Source organism: Metarhizium acridum, assembly GCF_019434415.1.
Source record: "Metarhizium acridum strain ARSEF 324 chromosome Unknown scaffold_13, whole genome shotgun sequence".
In the NCBI taxonomy this organism is placed as follows: Eukaryota; Fungi; Ascomycota; class Sordariomycetes; order Hypocreales; family Clavicipitaceae; genus Metarhizium; species Metarhizium acridum.
The window spans coordinates 1,457,658-1,477,443 of NW_027094016.1; the positions used below are offsets into that span (position 1 = coordinate 1,457,658).

The window sequence follows — 19,786 nt, forward strand, 5'->3', positions numbered from 1 at the left end:
ATTCACCCGTGCCGCCCAATTCCGTCATTGCCGACCGTTCCCCCCGACCTCCGACTCACGGAGCCAGGACATCGTTAATCGCCCATCCCTGCATCCATGGTGGTCTCTGCTCTCCGGATACGGCGTACCGCCCTGTCATGTTTCTATCTAAATAGATGCAGCGAGTTGGCGTAATAATAATACTCCGTACAATAAAAATACTACGCACGTGCGGTAGCTAACAAGTTAATTACTAATTCTCCGGAGGGAGTACGCCGCACCCGGACGGAACACTGCTTGCGACGCACCGGCCGGCGCAGCGTGGCCTGGCTGGCCAACTTGAATCAGCAAACAGTAGCAGGAACCTGTCAGGTCTCAACTCCAACATTGTCATATATACACGAACAGCAAAACGCCATACATGGACTTCGTCACACATAATGTCGTGCGGTGAAGCTACCAGGTACTAAACCTCCTCCTGCTTGATATCCTCCTCTCTCCACTCTGCCAATCGTCGGCATCGGAAAGCTTTCCGAACATGCTCTCCCAAACTAGGTTTCACTTTCCAAAGCCAAGCAATCCATGCAACCCAGCAGGCGCTTTTAAACATTTAATCAGATTCATGTCGCCTATTTGTTGTACATGGCAGGGTCCGCCCAAGGCCAGGAACGTCCCCATCTAAATACACGCTCGCCATGTCCTAGAGTCCGTCATCGCTCCCAGGCTTCGTGAAAACGTGGGAGGTAAGGCTGACTAAATTAAAAACCAAAGCATCTCTGAGCAAAACAACAAATAGCAATTAGCAAAGCTTTCTTTTGAACCTTTTTTTTTCTTGCTCCAAATCTGTCGCATACTGTTCTCAAAATTCTTGGTCCATCAAGACGCCAGAGTTCCAGGTTTGTGTTTGTCCAGAATTCATTCATCCCCTTTCCCATTCCCATTCCCATTCCATTCATCCCCTCTCCTTTCTTCCGTCATTTTTAGCAATCGGCTTACGACTGGCTGCGAGTGGCTCGCTTGCTGGCCTCTCCCTTAGCCTTCTCGGCACCAGTCGCAGTAGCCTGAGCAACCTTATCCTTGGCCTCCTTGGCCTTGTCCTTGACAGCGGCTGCAGTGTCCTTGACAGCGGGAGAGGATCCGCCAAGGCCAATGAGACCAACAACAATGGCAGCGAGAGTCACGATAATGGCACCAATGCCACCAGCAACCTCTGGAACAAATTTGATGGCCTCAACAGGATCATTCTTGGCGATGGTGAGGAAGAGATCGAGCTTCTCCTTGATGTAGTGGACAGGGTCATCGAGGAACTTGAGATCAGAGGGAGACTTGGGCTTGTCTTCCTCCTTGGGCTTGTCAGCCTCAGCCAGCGCCTTCTCAACGGGGTGCTTGAGTTTGAAAGTCTCAGCAGCCAGCTTCTCGGCATCCTCGATGGAGTGGCCAATGTAGACGTTGTCGAAGAGGATATCGTTTTGCATCGTCCAGATCTCGAAGCCAATCTAAAGGCAAGTTTAGCAAGTGCTCTCTTTGGTACATCGAATGCCGCTTGGGATTACTTACAGCGCCCATGGGTTCAAAGTTGGCGGGGGTCTTGTCCTCGAAGAAGGCAGGGTTCTTAATCTTGCGAGGAGCCCAAGGTCCCTTGTAGGCAGGATTGTCAATGAACGGGGCAGTCCACTTGCCCTTATAGTCAGGGTTCTTCTTCATGGGCTTGGTCCAGGGGCCACAACCAGAGACATCGGCACACTTGGGGTTAGGGACAGTGGGAGCGACCCAGTCGCCATCCTCTTCGTCGTCCCAGTCCTCAGGTTTCTGGGCCTCAGGGTCGGGGACGGTGAGGGGCTCATTCTCAAGCCAGTCCTCAGGAATGGTGGCCTCCTCGTCAACAATTTCAAAGGGAGCGTCCTCGTCCCAGTCCTCGGGCTTCTTAGCCTCAGGGTCAGGGATACGGGCCTCGTCAACCCAAGTGTCGGGTTTGGAGTCCTTGGGGTCGTCGATCTCGGCGGGGGGGTTGACGGCGGGAGTGAAGTCCTCGAGGAGAGAACCAGACTTGACCTCCTCACCATTCTGCTTGATGGCATAGGTGTTGTTGGGGTGCACAATCAAAGTGTACAGCTCGGTAGTCTTGACGATCTTGGCGGTAGGGGGGGAGGACAGGTGCTTCTCCTCGTACTCGCCAGTCTTGGGGTTCTTGTGGTTGAAGATGAAGTGGACCTTGTTGGTGTGGCCACACTTATCGGGACCAAACATGATGACGTAGGGAGTCGTGTTGCTGAACTCCTCCTGATGAAGAGCCTTGTTGTCGCGCAGCAACTTCATGTAGGCGCCACCGCACTCGAGGCCCTTCTGAAGCTTGACCTCGTACTGAACGACAAGAGTCTTACCCTTGTTGTCAATCTTCTTGGGGAACTTGGCAGAGATGGCGTGGTGGGCAGCCGGATTCTTGACAACAAGGCCTTTGTCGCCAGCCATGCCCTTGTACTGGTAGGGCTCCTCGACAGCCCACTCGCCTACAAAGGCCCATTCCTCCTCATCCTTTCCAGAGCCCTTCATGTCCTTCTTGGCATGAGAAGGCTTCCATCGCTTCTCCCAGTCATCGGTGAACTGCTCGAGGAAGGGAGCTTTCAAGGTGGTGGGCTAGTAAAGCAGGGTGTTAGCTTCTAGATGTTCGGATGAGCTGGCCGGCCTTGACTTGTTGGACAAGTGTCCACATGAGCTGCAAGCACCGAGATGGGCTGCACTGGGCAGAGAGGCCAGTGTGTTCAAGGGCAAAGCTGGGGAGGAAGGAGTTTTGTTCTTTCTTTACTTACAGTAAAGGTGGGAAGTTCGGGGACGACAGGAGACTCCTCAGGCTTGTCAGCGTGAGCAGTGCCAGCCAAGATGGCGGCAGAGACAGCCGCAGCAGCAGCATTGAACTTCATGGTATCGACAGAATACGACCAGCAGGTTGGGGAATGCAAAGACTACGACCAAGAGCGCACAGCGCAAGTCGGTTCAGAATATAGGCAAGGCAGGAAGACAAGCTCCAGAGGGTGTCAATTGGTGCCAATGCCAGGGCTCGAGGAGTGGCTTAGGATTCCAAGAGGAAGTTGAAGAAGAATCGGAAGAGAGATGAGATGAGCGAAGGTAAAGTGGCTCGTGGAGAAGTTTACTTAAGGACAGCAAAGCTGGAGCTGGCAGGGCCTGGGGTGGTTAAGGACACGTCGACTGGTAGAAGCTGCTCGAGCCTGGCAGGGGACAATGAGCCCCAAACTTTTTTGGGGCAGCGCTAGAGTGTGCAAAGTCCAAGTCGGCGGCGCCCCAATGCGCAATGCGGGGGGGGGCCGGCCAGACACACTAGCTTGGCAGGCACGACGCAGTTCGGCATGACTAATCAGTTATTTCGAATATCAATTTGATCAAATTGCCAACCCATCTAGGTAGACAGGCTAGTAGCCAGATGCTCCCACTCTCTCGCTCGATCAGCGGGAACCCAAGATGTCGAATTTGGGATTTAGGCGAGCCATTCTATCGTATGCCGGCCAGCATTTGAACTGCAGACGACGACGCCAGTCTGATCACTCTTATTGCACGCTGCTCCTTCCGATGTGCACTATACATGTCAGGCATTTCCCGGATTAGTTTACTTGAGTACTTCTCTCGGGAGATGAGAAACGCCAGGCCAGGGAACCGGGAACGTACTGGGTGCTGAGAATGTCTGCAAGGCGTGGTTGTCCATTTCCAGCGGAACCTTTGGCTGCCAGTTGGGGTACGCCCGTTCCTGATTTTGTGAAAATAGGTACACGTATTTTGTTCCTTGGAGCATGTCTATAAGCATAATATTAGCGCATGCTTGTTAGCTCAATACAGCACCTCCTGTATAAACAAGTAGTTAACCTGAGACCATCAAGTTGAACGGACGCCTAGCCAAAACGTTTGATCAGGGTGGGGATGGGCGGGCGTGTGGCTGTGGCCGTGGGATTGTGGCTGGGGGAAGCGCGGCCGGCGGGGGAGCTTGCAAATGCATTGCCAGCGAAACAAACAGAGACAAGCGAGGCTGAGCTTCATTTTCCTTTTGGGCTTTTTTTTGGATTTTTGGACTTTTTTTTCCCGGTATAAACCCGTTCTTCTTTGCGTGTTGGCTTTGAGAGTTCCAAGTAGGATTGAAGAAGAAGAAGAGGCTCTGGCAAGGGAGGCTTAGGACTGAATCATGGGGATATACCTCAGTCTTTATAATTTTTCTTCTCTTTCATTCTTCCACAAGATGAACCATCTCGCATAACGCATTTTGTACCTATTGCGCTGGTAAGATGTGGTTACTGTAAGCCGTGAATAATACCACCAGTCGTGATCGCCATCTATTCTTCTCGAGACTATCACAGCTGATGAGACATTTCGGGACATTGTCCTTATTATGATGCTCGGTCATACAATAGTCAAATTGCAGCAACTGCCCAGGCAACCAAGACATACCTAGGTAGCCATGGCCGTGCCAGGTTTTGCTCCCGGGCCAGTAAAATACTTGCTTGGGATGATGTCTCCCGAATATCGCTTTTCCTCTTCCACCCAAATAGTAAGGCGTTCAAATTGAAGCCTGCTGCAGAATAGAGGTGCCTGAACATAATAAAAAATATAAATAGAAAGCTCAGGCACGCAGGGTTCCAATGCTCACGTTGATTGACTAAGCAACTGGCCACTCACAGTTCAGGGTGTTGGAAACTAACTCAAGTGCCTCTCGCCCGTCTTTTCATCCCATACATCCCAAAGAAGCCCGTCACTAGTCAAATGTCACAGCCCCGAAAAATGACTACTAGCACCCAGAAAGAAGCCACGTGTTATTATTCCCCAAAACTAGGCTTGTAGACTTGCTTTCACCGGTCTTCACGCACAGATCGCTCCGTGACCCGTGTGAGGGGCCTAGAAGCCGAAATGGAAACTCAACTACGCTATACTTGCCCTTTCAACAGGATAACAATGCAGCACCTGAATAACTAAGGCACTACTAAGAAAGGACAAGTCGCCTGCTCTGCCATCCGTTCATGGGCCCCTCCCCACGTGGTGCGAGGGATTTCGGCCAATTCGGCCAAGGAGCCCGGCCGGACATGCGGTTGCGAAGACGGTTTGTCATCATGTGCGAGTTGAGAGGACACGTAGAGGCAAGTTTGCAACACCTCTTCAATAATTCCTCGGCGCAATATTTGCCCTTGCTCCTAGCATGCCTCTGATAGCATGCCTCTGATAGCACGTAGGGTAGCCACAGCAAGAGACGATGTGCATGTCGGGGCTCTCTTGAACTTGCTCCCTCAAACTAAGCTGTATGAAGATATCAATGGCTCTGCTAGGAACGGTACCTATTTCTCATGATAACCCAGAAGATTGCCCCATGCCTTGGTCCCACCGAGTGCCGTGGCAAAATAACTATTTCGTAGGCCCCAGAGGGAAGTTGCTGCCAGTCTGTAGGGTAGCTGTAACGTGAGGCGAGACATGCAATCACTATCTTTGATGTTCATCTACCTGCCTACTACGTACCTACCTAGGTAGGTACCAAAGTTACTGAAGTAGGTGGGTATCTACCAGGTAGGTACCTAATAGCGCGCCAAGGGGGTGTCCTCTGGCTATCATCTATCACAAGACAGCTAAACAGAATTTTTTACTTAATACATAAGACTTCTAATAGTTAGTGACAATTGAAGACCTGTCTTGTAATAGTTATGCTGTCACCAGAACCAGGGGCCGCGCGCGTAGGTAGCTAACCGTACAAGTAAAATTTACCCCATGCATGACTTAAGTACTTAAGTACTTACTGACATGACACTCCATGGATGAGTTACCCAGTCAGCGACGAATTAGACAACCCTCGTAATAACTTATCATGCTAGCCCAATAAGCATAGTGTCACACTAAACGAGACTACAGAGTACAAGGCAGGCCTAGTAAGTAGGAGTGCATTAGTACACAGTCGTGACGAATGATGGTATAAAATTCAAGTTGTCTCCAGTATGTGTCATCTATACTACCAAGTATCTACATTGGCCCGCACAGTATCTAATCAGGCAATGGGTTGAGTCGCGCCAGATGCAAACTGAAGTCGTCCGTCAACGCAAGACTTGTCTCATCCGTTCTCAGCACGAGGAAATGAAGCACTGTATTACGGGCAATAATCGTAGGGAGCGGCGCCATGTACGTAACCTGGCAACAAAAGTACCCCAGCCATGACAAGACTAATTTGCATTGCACATTGCCCATGTCACTAGGCCCAAGGCACGTAATGGCAATGTCGCAGAAAGTTTGAAATCGCAGCAGAACTGATTATCATGGACCAACGCTTTGTTTCATTTTGAACCATATCCAGATTATGGGTATTAACTTTCCCCCTCCCCATGATTTACCGCCCACTCACTACATACAATACAAATACAGGTGCTCCCATTACATCCGCATTAATACCGTATTCCAACCAATTTCAGGCAACCAAAAGATGAATATCGAAATGGGATTTACAGAGCAAGAAGGGCAGCAAGGGCGCCGACAAAGGCACCAGACGAGCCAATAGTGAGGCCGGCAGCGGCGCCAGTCTTGGTAGCAGAAGCTCCGGTGCCAGTCTGGGTACCCGATGCAGACCCCGAGCCAGTGGTCCGGGAGCCAGAAGAACCAGTACCAGAGGCAGAGCGAGAAGGAGAAGCGCCAGTGCCGGTGGCAGTGGCAGTGGCAGTGGGCGAGGCGTCAGAGCCAGATGCAGAACCGCCGCTGTTACCGTTGTTACCGGTACCTCCAGTAGCTTGGGGAGTTCCCTCGCTGGAGACGTAGTAGTACTTCTCCTCGCAAGCCTTTTTGCACTCCCCGTATGCCTTGGACTGTTCTGCGCTGCCGTCGCCCTGATTGCATTTTCTGATACACGCATCGGTGTTTGCGATGTTCTGATCATTGGGAGAAGGAACCTGTGGTAATTGCTCCGTCAGCGAATGGTCCAGAAGATGGGCGAGCGACAATCAATTGGCTAGCACAGTTGGGAGACAGAATCACGCGAACACCAAGTGGCCGGCGCGCGACTAACTACCTAGGTAGCCAATAAAACAAAACTGAAAAGTCAACTTACAGGGATGCAGTGAGCCTTGCAGTTTACATCACTTTCCGGGCAGTTCTTCAGACAGGCATCGGCGGATGATTCAGCGACACTGGCAGAAGTGGTGGCAGACTGAGCGACAGCAACGGCAGCGAGAGCGCCAGAAACGAGGAAGGTGGTGAAACGCATCTTGACGATTGAACTCGATGAAAGTGCAGAAACTTGGACAGTATTAGGGCTGCACTGGATTATTAAAAGGCTAAAGAACAGAAAGAGAGATTGACCGAAGCGAGAGACTTATATGTGGAGGACGCACGTGTGAGAGAAAGAGATCGAGGAATAGAATTTCAAGCCTTGATTGAACCGGGGGGGAAGCGAGGTCCTTTATTTACCAGGGGTGACGGGCAGCTGGCGCGGCACGCGCTCCGTATGGTGGGAGCGAAGTAGTTAGTATTCACTTTTTGTTTGTGTCCAGATGTTATTACGCTGTGGTCTCGCCTTGCGCCCTAGCAGCAGCACGGCAGCAAGGGGTCAACGGTCAATTGGTGCCGACAGGAACTTTTCGAACAGGTATTCCGTATCTGGAGTGCTATTGGTGGGACCCGGACGACATGGACCCAATCGCCAGTTGCCAGTTGCCACCAGCCAAGGCAATGTGGGCTCCCCGCTGTCCGTTGGCCGTTTGCGCCACTGGCCACTGGCCAATGTGCCATGGGCCCCGGCCACCCGAGCACCTCAACCCCTGTCGTTTCTCGTGTCGGCCGTTGCTAGTGCCTGTGGTGGTCCTGTTGGTCCTGGTGGTCCTCGAGGGCCAAGTACTGTACATGTCGAGGGCCGAGGGCTCGCGCATTCACAAGCAACCAGGTCCCAAATTGACCGTGATTGGCGCCTGGGGGATCTACAGAGTGACACCATGCACGTCGTACGGAGCGAAGCGGCTTGTACTATACAACACGCCGTCCTCGTCCAAGGTTTTTCTGCCGAGCTCTGCAAGCGGTCTGGTGCATTGTTAATTACACGATGCCACACAGACACCCTTGTCCCCTACAACGTACGTCTGGACGGAGCAGCCCCATGAGCTGACCTTGGACATTGTGTGAAATCTGGCGTTGCTACTCCGTATTTTATCTCAATGTACTCGGTGGTCTGTATGATTGTGCTCAGCGAGAGGGCATGGCCGCATGATGGACTCGGATTGAAATTGAGCTGTCAACGCGCATCACATCCCACCGCCAGACCCCCTGGCCTCATGGCGGCTAGTAGCAGCCTCCTCCGCACTCGGTGGCGGACGGCTTTGTCCATCGTTGCCAAGTTCGTCTTCTCATCCTGTGGAGGCGGCCGATTGTCGCCCGTGTCACTCCAAGACAAGGCAAGACTCGACATTGCAGTGATTCAGGAGGAATTCTGGTTGCCACTCCGGCGCCGAAAACAGTGCCTGGCTTGTAATGACGTCCTTGTTGTTTGTTATGATTGAGCTGGTCCTATTACTCCGTACTGTGACTGTGATTCATCTCCCGGGGAACAGCTCCAGGCCCATTCCGAACGCGAGCAAATTTCCAGATGTCCTCAGACAGCCCTCGTAGAGGGAGCATGTTGACATGGACGCTGAGTCGTTGACGGGGTTGTGCACTGAACAATGCGGCACCTGACATGCTTGTGACGTCGTCTTCCCCCCCCTTTGGGTAACCTTCAGCCCTTTCATGTCCGGAAATTGAGCCAGGCGCTTGTCCCAGGTGCGACATCCCTTTGGCTGTGCTAAGGTGCCAGTCAGGTATCGAATTCTGGTTTTAGCCAATTAAAAACCCTACATTTAAAGATACTTAACCCCGCTAGGAAATAATAAGATGATAGAAGTACTAGCAATGCTGTGAGTTACAAAGAGCTACATCGCACATATTACAGCCGAACCTAGCGTATGGGGCCTTTTTGACGCTAAAAAGGTACCCGTTAGGTATCGCAGAAAAAATGGGGCCGATACCTGACTGGCACCTTAGCACAGCCAAAGGGATGGGCTCACTCAACAAGCCTGTCACCGGGTCCATGCAGTACTGGCCTAATCTGTTGATTTCGGGATTAAAGGGCGGGAGAGTCGATGCATGAGTGGCACAAAGGATATCGAGCATGAAGCTCCGTCGAAAATACGAGATCGGGCCTTTGCTCGTGTTTCTTTGGTAGTCAGTTGCCCAAGATCTGCGGACCGCTTGCTCAAGGTGCTCTCTGGACAATGTCGAGGGACTGGTACGCGGAGTATTAGGTAAAGCTCTCGTGGCCACCATGGAAAGTTCAGCCGTCGCGTCTGTAGCGCGTCGTGGCTGCACATAGCCCACCTTACTCCATAAAAAAAGACAAAGTCCTTACTTTTTTGTACCGCTACGCCCTAGTAAAAAGGCAATAATACAAACGGGCCCGGCGCTGCGACAGCTTGAACTGCTCAGTGCTGACTGCGAGAAATTCGAGACATTTGCTGGAAAGGAGGCATGCCGCGTGTTGAACTTGAAAATGAAATAAAATATAAAATATAATGCGACTCTGTCCTGACTGTCCTGACTCCTGAGTCCTGACACCAGGCCTTGACAAAGGGCGGACTCGTGACGGGTCAAGCCAGCCAACCCTGGCCAACCCGCACTGCGCACACAACCACGAGCATCTATGGAGTAGTACTATTAGAAGCTGCTTGAACCGAGTTCACAAACAGAGTAGATTCTGCTCAAACTCATGGAGCCATTGACCACCCGCAGGCTTGCATGCCATTATCCACGTTTCTACCGTACATGTACAGAGTAGTAATAATAATAGTTGACTCTCTGCGTTCCTCACAAGTCCATGCCACCTCGTTCGTGAAGGTCAGTCAGGCAGCCCCACCCGTGCTTCACCGTTTGCCCAATTCCTCAAACATCACGGCCTCCAGGAAACTCGCCAATTGTGATGAACTACTGACCCAGGGGGTCCCTATACCGAGATTATATCTGAACATATTCGCCGAAACAGTCAGTATGGCAACGCTGCAAGACGTCGAGAAGCCCCGTCTCGACAACGACGCCGCCGACCGGCTCATCACATCTGACAACCCAGAACATCCCGCCAACCTCATCCCCTCGCTGTGCGCCAAGTTTTGGACTCTGGGATGGGTGACGGGCACCGGAGGAGGATGCTCAATCCGCGATGAGTTCGTACCAGACCACCACCCCGCCTCCCCATCGCCATGCAGCTAGCTATTCACGCAATACTCACAATGACGGCCAAACCAGAGACCTCGTCTACATCGCGCCCTCGGGCGTCCAGAAGGAACTCATGAAAAACACAGACATATACGTGCTCTCCCTCTCCGCCCAGGAGCCGACCCTCAAGCAGCGCAGCTACCTCCGCTCGCCGCCGTGCTACAAACCGTCGCAGTGCACGCCCCTCTTCCTGGCCGCCTTCACGCGCCGCAACGCCGGCTGCTGCATCCATACGCACTCGCAGTGGGCTGTCCTCGTCACTCTGCTCCTCGAGGCCCAGGGCCCCGGCAGCGACAAGGTCTTTGAGATCAACAACATTGAGCAGATCAAGGGCTTCGGAAGGGGCACCACCAAGCAGGGCAACCTGGGCTACCATGACACGCTGAGGATTCCCGTCATTGAGAACACCCCGCATGAGGAGGACCTGACCGAGTATCTGGAGGAGGCCATGGACAGGTATCCGGATACGTATGCCGTGCTCGTCAGGAGGCACGGGGTTTATGTATGGGGGGATAACGTGCACAAGGCAAAGACTATGTGTGAGAGGTGAGTGTTTTTTTTTTTTTTTAATATTTTTTTTATTTTTTGGCCTCCCAAATCTCTCGACATGTGTGTGCAGTGAGGAGGAAAACCAAGACCAAAAATGAAAGATAAAGATAGAAAAGCAACGGCTGACTTTTTTTTCTTTTTCTTTTTTGATATAGTCTGGATTATTTGTTCCAGTTGGCGGTGGAGATGAAGAAGCTGGGTATCCCGTGGATCAGTGATATTGCTCGTGTTGCGCCTGATCGATCTTGATTGTTGTTCGCTGTGATATACTTGGTGGCAAGGGAGATATACATGTTTCAACGATCATGAGGCGCATTGAGAATTGAGACCACGGAAGGAGTGCAAAAAGTTCAAGAGCTGTCAATCTTCAACAGAACGAGGAGTATCAGGGAGAAGGTATCGAACTTTTTTATATATAGACGTATGCTTTGTATCATCAACACCTTACAATTCATCGCGTTGCGTGTCCGTCTCCGGCTCCCACACCCTCTTCAAAGGATTTCTCGGCCGATCCTCCGGATTCCCATTTTCATCCTCAACCAGATTCCCCAACTGGTCAGCCTCCGCCACAGCCTGAGCAACCTCTTCAATCATAGAATCCTCACCGGCCCCCGCGTCCCTCTTCTCTCTGACCTGCGCCGTCGGCAAGTCCTCTCTAGGCAGGCCTTCTGCGGAGACCTTTGAATTCTCTCCCACGCCACCAACTTTCCCGGACTCGCCAGCTCCTCGCGGCATCATGGCATTGCCCGCTTTGGAGCCCACTCCAAAGACTATCCGCAGCGGCAACCAAACCAGATACCACATGGGCCCGTACAGAAGCCGCCTGAATAGCAACCACGCCCCCGTCGCCATCAGCATATACATGGCCGTCTGCAAATACCATGTGTCGCTCTTCTGTGACCGCAGCAAAGTCCCCAGCAAGTCCTTTGAACTGGCAAGCATGCTACCCATCGTGGTATACGATTCATTGAGCTGTTTCAGCGTGGCAGAAGACTCGGTGAGAGTCTGGTGTGCATACTCGCTGCGGAAGAGCTCTGCGGCGATGAGGTCGTGCGTGCGGCGAAGCGCATTGGTGACGTTGCTGCTCGCGCCGACGGTTCGCTGCTCGTCTTCACTGAGATTGGAGTGTTGGTGGTGCTGTTGGACGTATCGCTGGGGTCGGGGCATGGGCGCAGGCGCGGATGCTTCGTCGGGTTCGGGCTGGGGGATATCTGGCTCGGAGACGGGCCGGGAGTAGGACTGGACTAGGAGTTGCCGTTCTAGTTTTTGCGCCTTGGCCAGGGATTCTCGTGCTGCTAGTCGTGCTTTTCGAAAGTCGCCTCGACAGCTGTTCAGTCAGTACGCTGGTTGGTGCCTGCATCTTTGGGGGAGAGCAAAGGGTCAAAAATACTTGACTAGTTCGGCACCAAGCCGTTCAACACCATCCCTTAATATTGTTTTGTCGTCGCCATCCGGCCGCACGAACTTGACTTCTTCCCGGAGGAGTTCTTGCTCTTCTAGGCCATTTCGTAACAACAGACTGATTTCTGCGCTCAACTCGCCGCTTACGCTGCTTTCTTCGTCCGTTCCTTGGGGCACGGAGCCGGGTTGGAAATCGAGATGGGCGAGCCGGTCGATCAACTCCCTTAGCTGAGCTGTGGTCTCCTGCAGAGCGGTAAACCGCTCTTGCAGGGCTGCTAGGGACATTGTGAATCGGGGTCTTGGTGGGAACACGTCCTCTTCTTTGTATATTTGGGGGGTTGCAGGACTAGAATGACCATCACCTGGACTGGTTCATAGTCTCAAGACAGCATGGCAGCTCTCGGGAACAGCATAGTTGTGTGGGGCTGTGACGTGGTACGTTTGGGCTGATTGGCGTTTTGGTTTTCGGAGCTTCAAGTTATCACGACGTTCGACAATTCAGGACTCCAACCGGACAAATTCACCGACGCACCACAGCTGGCAACTTGGGAAACAAAACATCCGACATTGACAGTTTTTGTTGCATTCGATATTTAATCATGCGAATGTTCCGAGAATGGATAATGCCAAAATGTACAAAAATGGGAACAAATTTCGCACAGGCGCCAGCCATCCTTTCAAGTCAATGATGCACCACGTAAAGTGAAAAACAAAAGGCACACGATAACAGAACATCAGACTCCATACCGACAGCTTTAGAATTTTATCAATCAACTACCAAACTATCCAAGCCCAGCCAAAATTCAAAAATCAGCCCAATGATTCACCAACTCCTCCCCCAATCCCATCACCACCACCCCGTCACCGGTAGCCCAGACCAAGCCCAGGCACCAAAGTTAGCATCATCCTACCACTGCAAAGGCGCAACATACCTGGGTGAAGGAAAAAAGGTGAAGCATCGCCCTCCAGGAAGAATAATCGGAATCGAATCATGGCTATCAGCCACGCCACGCATCGCACTCAAGTGTCAACACACAATCTGCGCAGCAGCTTCCCAGAGGAGACGACCAAAAATCCCCCCAGAAGAGGACTAAGGCGACCCTGATATTTCTGATGCCAACTGCGGACGTCGATTGACGCCGAGCCCTCACGGGCAGGCCCGTCCTTCTCGTTATAAGAGTGACCGCGGCAAAACAAGTTTCCAAGTTTTTCAGTGTAGAGGCTTCTCCGAATTTCTCACATGCAAATATCTTTCTGCCACTCCCGAAAAAAAAAACAGGGAGCAGAAATTGAGATTTTTTTCTCCTGTCAGATCTAGTGAACCAGATTGCAGGGAGAATCTCCGTTTGTTAGCATGGAAGCGTGGCGTTTCCCAGAGGGCGATGCTTGAGGAAAACAAAAGGAAGAAGAAACAAAGCATCCGCCTTTGCTCGAGCAGTTTTATGTCGCTGCGGGACCTAGTTACATACGCTTTTTTTTTGGCGTGGAGGAAACGTGTAGCACGTGACGTGGAGCCGCAGCGTACTCGTCCAACGAACGAACCGACCGGTTTCTTCTGGGATGGATCAAGATGCCAATTGAGCCTCAATCGCCATTTTCTACCGCCTGGTCCGGTCACCCCGCGCGGTGCGTCCCGTCTTCAAGATGATCACAAAATTTGTGACCGAGATTACGGCCAAGTTCAACCCGTTTTCAGCATGCGCAAAGCCCGCTCGACTGTTCCTCACGTTTCTGCCTCCTAATGCCCGTGCCAACGGTACATCGATAACGACAACTCTTCTTCCTCGAAATTCGACCGAGGCAAGCTCATTAAAAGTCAGGTTCAGTATGTGGCCTATTTGATGTGTGGTACATGGCGACGAAAAAGCTGACAATCTGCAGAGGACGGCAAGGAGCTCAACTTCGACTGTGGAAAGATCAACATCAAGGGACTTGTTGAGGAAGTGAACCGGCAATCTCGTCAGTTGCAAAAGGCAGCCGACTTAACAGAATAAACATGTGTCATAATAGCCTACTGTTTTGCATTTGCGGCGTTTTTGTGTTACAATAGGGGCATACCGAGATGCTGCCCAAATCGCAGGTCTACGCATGTACAGTGAATAGATTTGCTAAAAGCAGAAGACTTTTTTGTATAATCTTGAGGGGGGGTTGCTATGCAGCCTAACTACTCTTTGTTGTATTCATGATACTCATAAATTATTCTGCCCCCCACGCATGCTGTATGCTTAGGCTGAGTTACCGCTGATGAAGTACCATTTCTCAGAGGTGGGATCCACTGCCGCAGGAGGGAGCTCCTCGTGAGGCTTGACTTCGGGCGGCGTAGCCCTGTAGTCACCCTTGCCCACAAGTGTAGTGTTGGTGCTGGAACACGTGTTAGTACAATGGCTACGAAGAATACTCTTTTGTGGAGTCTTACATCTTGATCTTATCGGCGGCCTTCTCTCTCTGGCCCTGTCGGGGTTCCGTCTTGCCATCGAGGAGGCGGCTCCAGGCCTTGTGGCACTCCTTAATAATATCATTGGCAAATCTTCAACACCATGTTAGCATGCAACTAGTAGTCTGAACAATTAGGATGGACAGTACTCTTTGTTCTTGGTCTCGCCAGTGAAAGCGAACTGGTTCTCGGGTTTACCGTGAGGGATCTTGTAGATGCGGAACCACTCGTTGGTGGCACGTAGAAGGCCGGGCAGCTTGGACTCGATGTCTTCGGCGGTGTTGAGTTCAGGAGCCAGGGGGTCGTTGACGTCGATAACAATGACTTTCCAGTCTGTCTCACCCTCGTCGAGAAGAGCCATGATGCCGAGAACCTTGACCTGCTTTACCTGTCCGGTATAACCAACTTGCTCGCCGATTTCGCAAACGTCAAGAGGGTCGTTGTCACCATAGGCCGCGGTGTGTTGGTCTTCATGCGCGGGGTCCTCCCATGTCTGAAGAAGGGCGTCAGTTACCAAAGTCATTACAACAAGATATGCTGGCCTAGGTAATACCACTTACTTGGGGGAAGGCACCGTAGTTCCACAGGTAGCCCCTGTGGGGGAAACAGTTGCGAACAAATCGAAGATTGCCTGCCTTGTCCTTGTCCTGCACGATGGGATTGAGCTCCTGTTCCTTGGAGATCTGGTTGAGACGGGTGATGGTTAGCAAGACTGTCTCCCCTTCGGTTTGAGCGGACGCGCAATGGCCAGCAAGATTATTTGCTTGCGGGAAAAATCGGGCCGTTGCCAACTTCTCTGTCAAGCAAACAGAGCTTCAAAACAGACACACACACACAAAAAAAAGGTTCATACATACCTCGAGCTTGGCATTGGTCCATCGGGGAATCTCAACAACCATGTTGAGAATGCCCTTCTCCTTGTCGGCATAGAGGGGAATATCGTGAAAGGGGGAGATGACCTTGCTGCTGACTTTGGCCCCCTTCTGGTGAACATGCTGCTCAATGTAGAGCTTGAACTCCGGGGTGTTGAGGGCACCATTCTTGCGAACGGCGTAAGTGACTTCGGAAGCCATTTTGGGTGACGTGAATGAGGCAGAGGATGGTGATGACGGGGAGGAAGATGTAGAGGAGAAATATTGGGTAGCAGAGCCCGACAAGTGACGAGCAATTTGCGCAGTTCGTCGTGACGAGACAAAGGATGAGGTGATTCGGTGGGATGGAGAAAGAGGGGGCGGGGCTTGCAGACCCATAGCCATAATCCTGGTATGGAACTTCGCAGACGGCGAGGCAGGGGCAGCGGCCTTCTGTACTGTTTGCCGCGGCCCTGAGGGCGCTGAGAGCGCTGCACCAGTGGTTGTCCCTGGTTGGCGGCACGCACACCTGGCCAGAGTCGCCGTTAGCAGCGTCGGCGGTTGCTGGCCTTGCCGTTTGACCGAAGTCGATGTTGTTGTTGATCTTGTGGCCGGTCCAGTTCGGGATGCTGTGCCTGATCCAACAGTGCCGTGATTGGCCCAGCTCAGTAGCTGCGACAGACTCTGCAGACGCCGCGGGTCTTGGAGTCGAAATCCACGTTGGGAGAGCATCAATTGGGCTTGTTTGTGCTGCGTTGGGCAAGAGGGGCCGTGCCAGTCTTTATTCCTCTGGCAGTCTGGTTCTGTTGGGCTGGCGTGTGCGGATCCGGGAGAGTGGGAATGAGCACTTCAAAACCGAGGTTATTTTCACTCGATGCTTCTGCAGAGCTAGACACTAGGTTCTGGTTTTTAGCAGTTTGGCCGTCGGAGTTGCTGCGACCGACGAAATTAAGGCACGGACGGGCACGGGGAAGCACGGGAGCGAACTTGGGAACGCCGACTGTCCTGGAGCCAATAATTCGATCCCACGGTGGGCCAAATGCCTAGCCGTTCTAGCTCACCCTGCGGCGTCACCTCGGCTCTCATCAAATTCATCAGTCTTTGCCAAGGACCAGTCTTCGCCCGTATGCGGAGTATCACAACGCCTCATTCTATTGCGCCATGTGCCGTTGTCATGCCTTTCTTCTTCTTGCTTTGCGTGACTGAACGTATTTCGTCTTTTCCATTGCATGGACTTGCGCAACGTCCACGATGCCTACCACCCACATCATCACCTGGCCTCGGCAGCACGAAGCGTAACGACAGCATTGTGTCTACGCATTCCAAAACTGTTTGCTTGCCCCCGATAACTGACAAACTGCGCACACAAGACATCATTCTTGGTGACGCAACATTACCACTCGACCATCAGCCAGCCAGTCATCGGTTACAATATTGGGCGGACGCCCTCGAGGTTTCACGACTCTGGCACAACAGCGCGGAACAGACCAGGTTACGGGCCATGTAGCTTTGTAAGCTCGAATTCTATAGGCAGCAGGACGTTGAAGGACGTGGCGCTCTGTATGTCATGTGCAGCCGCGTTATTATGCCGGATACTCCTCATCTGCGTTTCTTCACCTTGTGTGTCGGCAAGTTGTCGAGTAGACATGTGCGGCACGGTTCGCCTTCCATTAAGCATTTGAACTGAGATGAGATCAATTGAACACAAAGCTGTGACAAAAGAAGATCTGCCGAGTAAGGCCAATTTATTAAATACTCGGCTGCAATACTCGACACATAGTAAACCCAGTACAACCTACATCAGAGACGGCCCCTTGCCATAGACATAACACTAGAAGCACCAGAATTCCCAAACCCAACAAAGAAATAGAGTCATACTAGCCTGATAAGCAGTAATCGTTTCAAAAGCCATACAAATTGTTAAGCTGACTCCGGAATCTTCGTTCCAGTCTCAGTCTCCTTTGGGCCATCATCCGCCTCAATGTCGAGAGCTGGTTGCTTCTCTTTGGCAGGGGAAGTCTCCTCGACTGGGGCATCATACGGTTCGACCTCTGGTCGCCAGTCGCGAAGGTCATCCTCGCAGTCGTTGAGGATCTGACGAGCCTGGCTACCCTCGGTATAGTTGGGCCGAGTATCACCCGGGATAACCGGTGTATCGTCGAGAAGGGACAAGAGACGGCGTCCGTGCTTGGCAAGGATGATCTGCTTCTCTGCTCGCTCGATAGTGGCGAGGAACTCGGCATCATAAGCTTCCTTGAGCTTCTGACGAGTCTATTCATTTCATTAGCAGCCTTTTGTAAACGATGCGACATGGGCTATCATCATGGCGCACTCACAATGTTGCTCAATTGGGCTTCGGCAACCAAATTCTCGGCTTCAGCGCGGACAAGCTCCTGCTCCAGGACGACCAATCTAGCACTCTCGGGCTCCTTCATCTTGAGCTTCGCAATCTCGTCGGCAATCTTGGCCTTGCCAACACGGCTAGGCTGGACGCTCTTCTCAGTGTTACGGATGGACTTGAGACGTCCACGAGAGTCGTCCAACGCATGGGCATAAGTGTCTTCCTGCTCGCCAATCTCGCTCAAAACCACACCAACCTTGTCAGAAATGTCGCTTACGGCGTCGTCACCAGTCTGTTCTCCCCACTCGGATAGTTGAGTAGCAATGTTGATGCGCTCGCGACCAGCGGCTTCGTGAGCATTAATCAGGTTATTCTCAGACTTGATGAGCTTGAACAGCTTGCGTGACAGCTCGGGCTGAGACTGGCCACGGAGGGAGCTGAAGGAGAAGCTCGGAAGCTGGCTGCCGGAGCTGGAGCCTTTGCCGGACTTGCCTCCAGAGCGGATAGAAAGCGCGCGATTCCTGTGGGTGGGAGGACTGTTAGTTACCGATTCCCCAGAGTGGTAGCGCAGGTAGGCTGGACCAAGCTGCATAAAGGAGCCGTCGAAGCTTGATCGCGACATGATGAAAGGATGGCAGTGTCACTATAACGCAAAAACTAAAGCTGTCTGCTGTGGTCCGCGTGGTGTTGTAGGACGCGGCATCGTCGGAGTCACTTACATAGCGGCGGCTTCGGGGTATCTTTGGATTCGAGGCAACTGCGATGACGAAGTAGAGGCAAGTACGCCGTCTGTTGCTTCCGAATATGATTCTATGTCAGCTCATGCTCCCAGTGCCCAACAAGCTCCCCGAGGAGCCTAAGTATCCAACCTCCTCAAATCGAGGCAAATCGAGGCAACTCTCCGCCAAGCCCCGATAAAAGATGTATAGACACACTTACAATCAGCGTCGACTAGTTTGCACGTCGGCGTCAGCTTCGATCCTAGTAAGCTGCACAAGATGACCAGCCAGGGATCCCAGTAATAAAACAACAAAATCCCGGGTATACGAAGCGCGAAAGGAAGGAGGGGAAGATCAGCCAAGCCCAGCGGAGCAAGAGGCGCAAGTAGGGTCTGAAGAGGAAGGGAAGGGTAACGGTGATGCAAGTTTGTGTCGGGTGTCAGGGCAAACAGGCTGACCAGGGCACTGGTATAATTTTTCACTCAAGAGAAACGACTTGACGAGACACAAGCCCCGGAAATGAATCTCTGGTCTATTATTCTGGTCGGTATAGGCGCCAAGAGGTGTCTCGGAAAGCTTCCTCGACTGTGGGATGAAGCCTTACATGCTCGTGGTGACGGCATGCGCCATGATGTCATTCACTGGGCGGAAGCGATCTCTTTACGCAATTTGCAGCGACCACCAACCAGACAACACTTCAGCTGATCCCCGATGTCCAGTCCCACCCCCGCCAACACCAGGACACCATCGGTGGCTGCTACTGGACCAGACGTTTAATCGTGCCTCGCCCCACATTTAGTACTGGTTCGCAAGGCCTCACCAACTAAAGTTGGTGCTTATCAGCAACGCGGCCACATTAGCAACGCGGCTACGTATATGTAAAAAATAAAAAATATAATAAATTAAATAATATTTATAATATATATTTATAAAATTATAAAAATTATAATTATAATTATAATATTTTTCTTTTTTTAAATACTTTAATATATAATTAAAAAATATATTAAATATAAAAATATAAATATAAATATAAAAATAAAAAGCTTTTTTTAATATATAAATAAATATAATTAATAAAATATTATTTTATATTCTAATAATAAAAATATAAATATAATATAATATATTTTAAAATTATATATATATAATATAGAAAAAAAAAAAAAAAACTTTTACTCTCGCTCTTATATTATAATGCTAGCTTAAAATCGCCTTTAAAACGGAAAATAACCTAAGATTTAAATTCCTTACA

At 51.3% G+C, this 19,786-nt stretch overlaps 8 protein-coding genes across 9 annotated transcripts; 3 read left to right on the forward strand and 5 right to left on the reverse strand.

The window, feature by feature from the left end:
* Positions 1-158: 158 nt before the first annotated feature.
* On the reverse strand, positions 159-3,294 carry J3458_003059 (uncharacterized protein). Its single transcript, XM_007811943.2, has 3 exons — positions 2,787-3,294; positions 1,537-2,613; positions 159-1,475 (listed from the first exon to the last, which is right to left on the reverse strand). The coding sequence occupies exons 1-3, from the start codon at positions 2,895-2,897 to the stop codon at positions 972-974; spliced, it is 1,692 nt and encodes a 563-aa protein (XP_007810134.1). The 5' UTR covers positions 2,898-3,294; the 3' UTR covers positions 159-971.
* A 2,636-nt stretch (positions 3,295-5,930) lies between these two features.
* On the reverse strand, positions 5,931-7,482 carry J3458_003060 (uncharacterized protein). Its single transcript, XM_066117553.1, has 2 exons — positions 7,052-7,482; positions 5,931-6,893 (listed from the first exon to the last, which is right to left on the reverse strand). The coding sequence occupies exons 1-2, from the start codon at positions 7,205-7,207 to the stop codon at positions 6,453-6,455; spliced, it is 597 nt and encodes a 198-aa protein (XP_065977339.1). The 5' UTR covers positions 7,208-7,482; the 3' UTR covers positions 5,931-6,452.
* A 632-nt stretch (positions 7,483-8,114) lies between these two features.
* J3458_022443 (uncharacterized protein) lies at positions 8,115-8,597 on the forward strand. The gene has a single exon (XM_066123025.1). It carries the CDS (start codon positions 8,151-8,153, stop codon positions 8,490-8,492), a length of 342 nt encoding a protein of 113 aa, XP_065977340.1. The 5' UTR covers positions 8,115-8,150; the 3' UTR covers positions 8,493-8,597.
* A 1,165-nt stretch (positions 8,598-9,762) lies between these two features.
* MDE1_1 (Methylthioribulose-1-phosphate dehydratase) lies at positions 9,763-11,034 on the forward strand (the record flags this gene model as incomplete). The annotated part of the gene is made up of 3 exons (XM_066117554.1): positions 9,763-10,184; positions 10,267-10,782; positions 10,941-11,034. 3 exons carry the CDS (start codon positions 9,763-9,765, stop codon positions 11,032-11,034), a joined length of 1,032 nt encoding a protein of 343 aa, XP_065977341.1.
* Positions 11,035-11,200: 166 nt separating this feature from the next.
* Positions 11,201-12,829, reverse strand: SEC20_1 (Protein transport protein sec20). Its single transcript, XM_066117555.1, has 2 exons — positions 12,176-12,829; positions 11,201-12,112 (listed from the first exon to the last, which is right to left on the reverse strand). Exons 1-2 carry the CDS (start codon positions 12,469-12,471, stop codon positions 11,230-11,232), a joined length of 1,179 nt encoding a protein of 392 aa, XP_065977342.1. The 5' UTR covers positions 12,472-12,829; the 3' UTR covers positions 11,201-11,229.
* Positions 12,830-13,613: 784 nt separating this feature from the next.
* Positions 13,614-16,451, reverse strand: IPP1_1 (Inorganic pyrophosphatase). Of its 2 annotated transcripts, XM_066117556.1 has the most exons (5): positions 15,478-16,451; positions 15,181-15,303; positions 14,770-15,113; positions 14,603-14,713; positions 13,614-14,547 (listed from the first exon to the last, which is right to left on the reverse strand). In XM_066117556.1, the coding sequence occupies exons 1-5, from the start codon at positions 16,201-16,203 to the stop codon at positions 14,412-14,414; spliced, it is 1,440 nt and encodes a 479-aa protein (XP_065977343.1). In that variant the 5' UTR covers positions 16,204-16,451; the 3' UTR covers positions 13,614-14,411. The 2 variants fall into 2 exon arrangements, with proteins under 2 accessions (XP_065977343.1, XP_065977344.1); XM_066117557.1 differs by having other exon boundaries at positions 14,068-14,547; positions 14,603-15,113.
* On the forward strand, positions 13,831-14,180 carry MRPL44_1 (mitochondrial 54S ribosomal protein mL53; the record flags this gene model as incomplete). Its single annotated transcript, XM_007811947.2, has 2 exons — positions 13,831-14,011; positions 14,068-14,180. The coding sequence occupies 2 exons, from the start codon at positions 13,831-13,833 to the stop codon at positions 14,178-14,180; spliced, it is 294 nt and encodes a 97-aa protein (XP_007810138.2).
* Positions 16,452-16,582: 131 nt separating the features above from the next.
* J3458_003065 (uncharacterized protein) lies at positions 16,583-19,398 on the reverse strand. The gene is made up of 4 exons (XM_066117558.1): positions 18,752-19,398; positions 18,532-18,607; positions 17,808-18,333; positions 16,583-17,742 (listed from the first exon to the last, which is right to left on the reverse strand). Coding segments are annotated over exons 2-4 (879 nt in total). The 5' UTR covers positions 18,534-18,607; positions 18,752-19,398; the 3' UTR covers positions 16,583-17,391.
* Between the last annotated feature and the right edge of the window lie 388 nt (positions 19,399-19,786).

What these genes read in the sequence shown, in the direction of transcription:
- SEC20_1 (XM_066117555.1), bottom strand. Translation starts at nt 12,471, where the DNA reads ATGTCCCTAGCAGCCCTGCAAGAGCGGTTTACCGCTCTGCAGGAGACC. An exon ending in CTTGGTGCCGAACTAGTCAA is followed by an intron (nt 12,113 to 12,175) that starts GTATTTTTGACC and finishes CTGACTGAACAG; the next exon opens with CTGTCGAGGCGACTTTCGAA.
- IPP1_1 (XM_066117556.1), bottom strand. Translation starts at nt 16,203, where the DNA reads ATGCTCTCCCAACGTGGATTTCGACTCCAAGACCCGCGGCGTCTGCAG. An exon ending in GGACCAATGCCAAGCTCGAG is followed by an intron (nt 15,304 to 15,477) that starts GTATGTATGAAC and finishes CGTCTCAACCAG; the next exon opens with ATCTCCAAGGAACAGGAGCT. An exon ending in GCCGCCGATAAGATCAAGAT is followed by an intron (nt 14,548 to 14,602) that starts GTAAGACTCCAC and finishes CACGTGTTCCAG; the next exon opens with CACCAACACTACACTTGTGG.
- J3458_003060 (XM_066117553.1), bottom strand. Translation starts at nt 7,207, where the DNA reads ATGCGTTTCACCACCTTCCTCGTTTCTGGCGCTCTCGCTGCCGTTGCT. An exon ending in GCAAGGCTCACTGCATCCCT is followed by an intron (nt 6,894 to 7,051) that starts GTAAGTTGACTT and finishes CAATTACCACAG; the next exon opens with GTTCCTTCTCCCAATGATCA.
- J3458_022443 (XM_066123025.1), top strand. Translation starts at nt 8,151, where the DNA reads ATGTACTCGGTGGTCTGTATGATTGTGCTCAGCGAGAGGGCATGGCCG.
- J3458_003065 (XM_066117558.1), bottom strand. An exon ending in AAGCCCAATTGAGCAACATT is followed by an intron (nt 17,743 to 17,807) that starts GTGAGTGCGCCA and finishes TGAAATGAATAG; the next exon opens with ACTCGTCAGAAGCTCAAGGA.
- J3458_003059 (XM_007811943.2), bottom strand. Translation starts at nt 2,897, where the DNA reads ATGAAGTTCAATGCTGCTGCTGCGGCTGTCTCTGCCGCCATCTTGGCT. An exon ending in CCGAACTTCCCACCTTTACT is followed by an intron (nt 2,614 to 2,786) that starts GTAAGTAAAGAA and finishes CTGCTTTACTAG; the next exon opens with CCCACCACCTTGAAAGCTCC. An exon ending in ACTTTGAACCCATGGGCGCT is followed by an intron (nt 1,476 to 1,536) that starts GTAAGTAATCCC and finishes ACTTGCCTTTAG; the next exon opens with ATTGGCTTCGAGATCTGGAC.